This window comes from Piliocolobus tephrosceles, chromosome 6 (assembly GCF_002776525.5).
Source record: "Piliocolobus tephrosceles isolate RC106 chromosome 6, ASM277652v3, whole genome shotgun sequence".
In the NCBI taxonomy this organism is placed as follows: Eukaryota; Metazoa; Chordata; class Mammalia; order Primates; family Cercopithecidae; genus Piliocolobus; species Piliocolobus tephrosceles.
Genome location: NC_045439.1, coordinates 123,135,177 through 123,143,125, shown reverse-complemented (window position 1 = coordinate 123,143,125; position 7,949 = coordinate 123,135,177). Strand labels below are relative to the sequence as shown.

General features: G+C 46.5%; 1 protein-coding gene across 2 annotated transcripts in view; it reads right to left on the bottom strand.

Annotated features, from left to right (window-relative positions):
* The window catches only part of SLC7A8 (solute carrier family 7 member 8), a 62,188-nt gene that overhangs the window by 12,417 nt on the left and 41,822 nt on the right, over positions 1-7,949 (bottom strand). For both annotated transcript variants that reach the window (XM_023230411.1, XM_023230412.2), the window contains 4 exons: positions 5,812-5,937; positions 3,169-3,322; positions 1,685-1,808; positions 181-284 (listed from right to left, as the gene is read on the bottom strand). In XM_023230411.1, the coding sequence (XP_023086179.1) occupies positions 181-284; positions 1,685-1,808; positions 3,169-3,322; positions 5,812-5,937 (508 nt within the window). The remainder of the gene's footprint in view (positions 1-180; positions 285-1,684; positions 1,809-3,168; positions 3,323-5,811; positions 5,938-7,949) is intronic.

Sequence of the window (7,949 nt, the reverse complement as noted above, 5' to 3'; positions counted from 1 at the left end):
ACACTCCTCAGCATCCACACTGACACACACGCCCTCATGTGAGCAATCACCCCTCTTCAAGCCCACCATCCAGATGCCCACACAGACCCCTGCTGACAGAGACAAGCCCACCATATGCAAACAGAGCAAAGTGCACAGCAGAGTGGCCCCTGGCCGGAGAAGGGCCCAGGCAGCACTCACCGAGAGGAGGTGAAGAGAGACCCATTAACTCCTCCAAATGTGGACAGGGCAACAGAAATGGGCATGATCCAGGCCATGACTCCTAGGAGCTTCTCTCCAAAAGTCTGGGAGAGGAAACAAGGAGATAAGCAAAGAAGGAGAGGTTACCACTCCCCAACCCCTTAGCTCCCACTTCACTCTGGGAAACCATTTCTCCCATCTCCACCTTTGTAATTCTCTCTGGCCAAGTTCCTTAAGAGCCCCCACCCTCTCAAGGGTGGACCCCCTACACAGGGGGATTAATGCATGTTTTAGGCTAATTAACTGAAGAAGGTAGTACACAGTGGTAATAGTAATAATGAACTAACACTATTCTTGTTTTATGGATGAGGAAGTTGAGTCACACAGTGATTAAGTAGCTTGCCTAAGATCACACACCCAGCAAGCGGAGGGACCAGCATTGGAAGCCAGGTGGTGTGATCCAGGCCTGACATACATTATATGATTTCTCCAGCACAGGGAAGGGCATGGGCTTGTCAGGCAGATCTGTCAGGCAGATCCAGGCTCAAATCCTTGCCCTCCAGCTAGGAGCTGTGAGACCTTGAGCAAAGTTTATGATTTTTGAGCTTCTGTTTCCCAACTGCAAAATAGGGATTAATCCAGAATCACAGGGTGAGAATTTCTCAATTCATCAAAACAGATGAGTTGGGGGTAAAATGATAAGAATGAGCCCCTCCTTAGTCTGAGAAAGAAAGGGCTGTGAAGCTGAAGACGAATCTTCATGTATTCAAGGACTATACAACGCAGGGGACCAGCCTTTTCTATATTCCCTGAGCTAGGTTTACAGCACATTACTGAGGAGAGATTGTTCAGAATAGAAGGCTGTTGGTCATAAGAACAGGCTGCCCCAGGAAATGGGAGGACCTCTTTCTTTACGGTTTTTTATGATAAGGCCAGTGAAGAGACTGGCAGGGTGGGCGGTGGCCCAGCCTGATGCCAGGTGAGGGAGCAAGGTGCCTCCCAGGTCCTTCTTAGATGTCAAGGATCCCAACCCCTTGCACCAGTATGGTCTCTTTCCCCAAAGAGCACACCTGACTTCTGCTTCTGGATATGAAGGCAGAGATAAATGGCATGTCTTGTGCAAGATTATGTCTTTCTGAGGAGGGGCCTGTCTGCTTCATACCACTCTCACGTTTAGAGCTTAAAGGGCCCAAGATTAGGAGTTGGCAAACTTTCTCTGTAAAGGGCCAGGTAGTAAATGTCTTATAGCTTCTTAGGCCATGCGGTCTCTGTGGCAATGACTCGGTTCTGCCATTGTAGCTGTTCTAGGTACAACCCAGCCACCAGTTTGCTCCTGGGCATTTAAAGATACCCCAGCCAATGACATATGTGGTTTCTGTCCTGAGAACCTGGGGGTGATTTCCACTTCCACAAGGCCATGGATCAGGGCAAAGTGAGCAGGGCTACAGCAGGCAAGTCTATGTCCACATTCCTCACATGAGAGACTGGGACTTTCATTTCTTACCACAGCGACGGCGTTGGATGCCAGCAGCTCCTGGGGGGACATTGCAGTGACATAAGCGACATTGGCAAAGACATACACAAATGTGACCAGCGGGATGGAGATGAAGATGGCTCTGGGAAGGTTCCTGTAGAGGGAGAGGGGGTGAGGGGAAGGGCTGGCACCCGGGACGCCACACTTGCCATGGAGTCCAGGGGGTGTCTTCCGTCTTTCTGCATGCGCTTAGCCTTGCAGACTTCTGTGAGGCTTCCTTTCCCTGGGAGGTGGACTTTGCCTCAATATGGGCAGGATACCTCTTTATAGCTCACAAACTTTATCCCTTAAAGCTTAATTTGTCCAATACTAACATAATGACACTGATTTTCTTTTTTTTTCTTTCTTTTTTTTTTTTTGAGATGGAGTCTCACTCTGTCATCCAGGCTGGAGTGCGGTGGTGTGATCTCAGCTAACTGCAACCTCCCCCTCCCGGGTTCAAGTGATTTTCCTGCCTCAGCTTCCCGAGTAGCTGGGACTAACTTTTGTCTGACTAAATTTTGTATTTTTAGTAGAAACGGGGTTTCACCATGTTGGCCAAGCTGGTCTCAAATGCCTGACCTCAAGTTATCCACCCACCTTGGCCTCCCAAAGTGTTGGGATTATAGGCATGAGCCACCATGCCTGGTCTGACTTTCTTTTAATTAAAGTTTGCATGATGTAAAAAAAAAAAAAAAAAAAAAAAAAATATGGGCAGGATAATTTAAAGGAAAAGAGGCTGAGCGTGGTGGTTCACACCTGTTATCCCAGCCCTTTGTGAGGCCAAGGAGGGAGGATCGTTTGAGCCCAGGAGTTCGAGGCCATCCCTGGCAACATAGCAAGACCTCTTTTTTACAAATTAAAAAATTAACTGGGCATGGTGGCATGTGCCTGTAGTCCCAGCTACTCAGGAGGCTGAGGTGGGAGGCTTGCTTGAGCCCAGGAGATTGAGGCTGCAGTGAGCTATGATTGTACCACTGGACTCCAGCCTGGATGACAGAGTGAGACCCTGTCTCTAAAAACAAAACAAAAGAAAAAATAAGTTAAAAAAAGAAGGCAATAAAACAACTCAGGTTGGAAATATGCTCCACACCTCTTGATCTTGACCTGGATCTCCACAATGCACCTTTTCCCCCTGCCTCGAGACACTAAGACTGGCCTGTCCTGAAACAAGCAAGATTCCCAGAAGCCTCTCAGGGCACAGTTCGTTGTCTAAGGCAGTGGTGTTAATGCAGTACAGTTTTCAGCTTCTAATCAGGTCTGGGAAAGTCACTGGATCCTTTTCTCCTCCTGGTGGGGTGAACGGCAAATGGTTTAATGCCTGGGAAATGAACTACAACTTCAGGATAGATCAAATCACGGTCCGAATGGGGCTGAGGAAGGCGAGGTGGGCAATGTACACCTGCTCCCTCTTTCCAGCAGCAGGTGCTGTGGCCCTTCAAGGGAGAGGGAATAGCCGGGCTCTTTCAACTCACTTGTAGGGATCAACAAGTTCCTCAGTCACATAATTCAGAAAGTTCCAGCCTCCATAGGCAAAGGAGCCCTGAAGGAAAGCCAGTGCGACGAGGCCGATGTCAGGTTCCTGGAAATTCTCAAACGCATTCTTTGGCTCCAGCCAGAAGTATTCTCCTGTGGACACATGCGACAGGAAGCTGCTCAGTGAGACAAGTCAGGAGCCCAGCAACCCCTGGCCTGCCCTGGCCCACCTCTCACCCCTCCGTGTGGCAATGACACCAACTCTGTCTTGTCTCCAGTGAACCCAACATATTGGATACATGGGGATAAAGGGAGCAGGAAAATTCAGGTCCAGGGCTTCCGAGGCCCTGGAAACTGGGAGTCCAAATGAGGGTTTAGGTTCAAAGCACAGTTCTGAATGCTCATTCTATAAAAGGTAAAGTTATCTAAAAGGAAAGGACATGGTAAATTGGGCTTTGGAAATACAGGATTGGAGTCATTGGTAATCTCCTGACCATTTTCTCTGATATCTAAGTTTCTACATTTTCATGAAGAAAGCATCCAGGGTTGGGCACAGTGGCTCAGGCCTATAATCCAAACAATTTGGGAGGTCAAGGCAGAAGGAATGCTTGAGGCCAGAAGTTTGAGACCAGCCTGGGCAACATAGCGAGACTCCCATCTCCACCACTAATTAAAAAAATTAGCTGGATGTGGTGGTGTATGCCTATAGTCTCACCTATTTGAGAGGCTAAGGTGGGAGGATCACTTGAGCCCAGGAGTTTAAGGCTGCAGTGAGCAGGAGAATCACTTGAACCTGGGAGGTGGAGGTTGCAGTGAGCTGAGATCGCGCCACTGCACTCCAGCCTGGGTGACAGAGCAAGACCCTGTCTCCAAAAAAGAAAAAAACAAAAACAAGCAAGCATCCAGAACAACAAACACTCAAACGTGAGTGTCCATAATGCTATATTAGTTCAAGCTTGTTTTGCGGCTTGCTTTGTTGATATCCTCCTATCTGTTTCTGAGATGTGTGTTTGGTCTCTCTTTTCTTTTTTTGAGACGGAGTCTTGCTCTGTCACCCAGGCTGGAGTGCAGTGGCATGATCTCAGCTCACTGCAACCTTCACCTCCCAGGTTCTAAGTGATTCTCCTGCTTCGGCCTCCCGAGTAGCTGGAGTTACAGGCATGTGCCACCATGCCTGGCTAATTTTTTTGTATTTTTAGTAGAGACAGGGTTTCATCACGTTGGCCAGGCTGGTCTTGAACTCCTGACCTCAAGTGATGTGCCTGCATTGACCTCCCAAAGTGCTGGGATTACAGGCGTGAGCCACCATGCCTTGCCGTCTCTCTTTTCAAGATTCCCCAAGGACAGGAATTTTTTTTAGCAAAGAGCTGTTTAAACTGCCTTCCCAGCCCCTAGCACAGCGTGCTGCAGACTGTGGGTCCTTGGAATCGTCTGCTGACTGGCTAAAATTTCAATGAGATAGAGAGTAATTGATCATACGTAACTTATTCATCTGCAGTTTAGCATTGGGACAGGAAATAAGGAGATTAGGGTGACCAGGAGAAAGAATTGAGGCCAGTTTAGGAGGGACTCACTATTTTTGACAAGATAGCGCAGTGATTTCCTTAAGTCTAAATGCCTGAAAGCAGTATATAACCTGTTAAAGAACTTAATCCAACTGTTTAAAACAATCAGACATATTATATAGCAGAAACTTAATTATGTTTCCTGGAGTAGAAATCCAGGCTGCCCACACTGCCTTCAGGGCTTGTGGGAAGTCTCCCTGTTTGTCACCTGACTTTCTCCATGAGGCAGTGACACTGGGCAGAGCCTCACGGTGCCATGGGTCCTATGGAAACCAAATACAGCCTCAGGCTTGGAAAGGGCCAAATCCAGTGGGGAATGTTGGCAGGGGTCCCGGGAATGCAGAGCTCTCTCTCTCAGAGATTATAAGTAATTTTGAAACATAAAATACCTTTCTCTGTCCTCCACTTTAAGATGTGGACAAGATTCAACAGAAGAGGCAGGGAGCTTCCCTGGGGTTGGGGGAAAAAGACAATAGGAATCTAGAGATCTGGGGTTTTTGTTTGTTTATTTGTTTTTGAGACAAGGTCTTTCTCAGTCGCCCAGGCTGGAGTGCAGTGGCACAATCATAGCTCACTACAGCCTCAAATTCCTGGGCTCACGTGATCCTCCCACCTTAGCCTCCAGAGTAAGCGAGACCACAGCCATGCATCACTATGCCCCGCTAATTTTTAAGATTTTTTTGTAGAGATGGGATCTCACTATGCTGCTCAGACTAGTCTCAAACTCCTGGGCTCAAGTGATCCTCCTGCCTCATCGTTCCTAAGTGCTGGGATTACAGATGTGAGCGACCACTCTTGGCGGATATGTGGGGTCTTTACCTAGCTGTGCTAGAGCCTTGAGGTAAGCATGGGAGAGGTGACCTTTGCAGCCTAAGGGGAGTATTCCCTACCCCCAACCACCTCGGGGAAAATGGTTTCTCCTTCCCTTTTGTCAAGCAAGGGAAGAAGAAGAGAAGTCACTCAAGGCTAGAATTGGGGAAATCTCAGGGTGTGCATACCTTCAAAGCTGGGCTGAGAGGGTGTGTATATGCAAGGGGAGGAAAGCTGGGCAGCACCTGTTGTTCCTGTGATACTCACCTTTGCATATCTGTACAATCCCCATGATGATAATCAGGGCCAAGGCCAGGAGCTTCCCAGCTGTGAAGATGTCTTGAACCCGGGTGGCCCACCGCACACTGGAACAGTTGACCCATGTGAGGAGCACTGAAATGAAAGACCCCCAAACAGACCTTCAGAGGCTGTATCTGGCTGCATGATGCCCAAGGCACACAAGCAGAAGTGCTCCCTCGTCCTGATGATGAGATTGTAATAGGTGAGCCAGATACCCAGCAAGCTCAACCCCAGGGACCAGAGACTGTGGCTAGGTTAATGGGTTACAAATGAGGATTACATGTCCCAAATTAGAGCTTGGGAACAGCATGCCCTGCTGAGGGCTGGAAGCCAGAAGTAGGCATGGAAGTGTAGGCACTGGCTTTGGGGGTAAAATCATATCTGATCAGGGCACAAGTATGGGCTTTGTCTTCAAGTTATTATTTGTGCAAGGGGAGCTGTGAGCAGCTGGTGGGATTCAGGAAGTCACCTTCCTGAGCCTGATTTTGGGGTAACAGAGGCTTAGGGGAATCTTCTGTTATTTAGGCTTATTGAGATATAATCTACATCTTACTAAAACTCACCTTTTTTAAGTGTACAGTTTGATGAGATTTGACAAATGCATTGAATGGCTTAATCACTTCAACACTTCGTATGTAGAACATTCCCGACACTCTAAAAAGTTTCCTTATGCATCATGCTCCTTTGTAGTCAGTGAGGCAAATCTTCTTACCCTACCTCTACAAGCATTACTTTGACTTCTATCCCTATAGCTTTGTCTTTTTCAAAATGTCATGTAAATGGAATCATACAATATGTGGTCTTCTGTGTTTGACGTCTTTCACTTAACATAATGCTTTCGAGATCTACTCATGTTGTTGCATATATTACAATTTGTTCCTTTTTATTGCCAGATAGCATTCTATGATGTAAAGGTATCTGTTTGTTTTTCCATAGACATTTGGGTTGCTCACAGCATGGGACTATTATGAAGAGTTGTGATAAATACTTGCGTAGATGTCTTTTTTCTTTTGTGGATCGTAGAGATCTTTGAGTGGGGTTTTCATTGCTCTTGAGTAAATCCCCAGGAATGAGATTCTGGGCCATAGAGTAAATGTGTTTAACTTTATAAGAAACTACCAAACTTGTCTTCCACAGTGGCTGTCTCATTTTGCATTCCCACTGTCATGTTGGTGTTCCTGTTGCTCTACATCTTTCCCAGCATTTGGTATTGTCAGTTTTTGCTAATGGGCGTGTAGTTGTATTTCATTACGGTTTTGATTTGCATTTCCCTAATGACTAATGATGTTGAGCAACTTTTCATGTGCTTATTTGCCATCCATTTACAAATCTTCTTTGGTGGCATGGGGAGTTGTAATTCTCTACAAAAAATTTTAAAAATAAGCTGGGTGGTGTGGCAGCTCTGACTTCACTTGAATGGCTGATCAAATTTTATCAATATCTTATTCTTAAATGGTACTTCTACTTTCCAAGTATTTCCCAACCTTACTTGATGCTGAGAAGGTTAGGGTAGGATGGTCCTGACATTACCCGTCTGTAACCTTCCTTCGTGCACCGTCTCCACCTGGCAAATTCCTTCTCCTCTTTCAAGATCCAGCTTAAATGTCACCTGTTCTATGAATCTTTATAATTCAGCATGTTATTTATTCCTAACAACATGCCTGCAAAGGAAGATATATCAGCTGTGTTTTGTACACGAGGAACAAAGTTTGTTCCTTCTTTCCAGAACAATCCCATACCACTTTGTTTATATCAAATATTGGGATGTATTTCTTTTTTCTTTTCTTTTCTTTTCTTTCTTTTTTTTTTTTTTTGAGACAGAGTCTCACTCTTTCGCCCAGGCTGGAGTGCAGTGGCGCAATCTCGGCTCACTGCAAGTTCCACCTCCCGTGTTCACGCCATTCTGCTGCCTCAGCTGGGATGCCACCACATCCAGCTAATTTTTTGTATTTTTAGTGGAGACGGGATTTCACCGTGTTAGCCAGAATGGTCTCAATCTGCTGACCTCATGATCCTCAGCCTCCCAAAGTGCTGGGATTACAGGCATGAGCCACCGTGCCCGACTGGGATGTATTTCTTTGTATCAAAATGACCTGCTTCTGGCC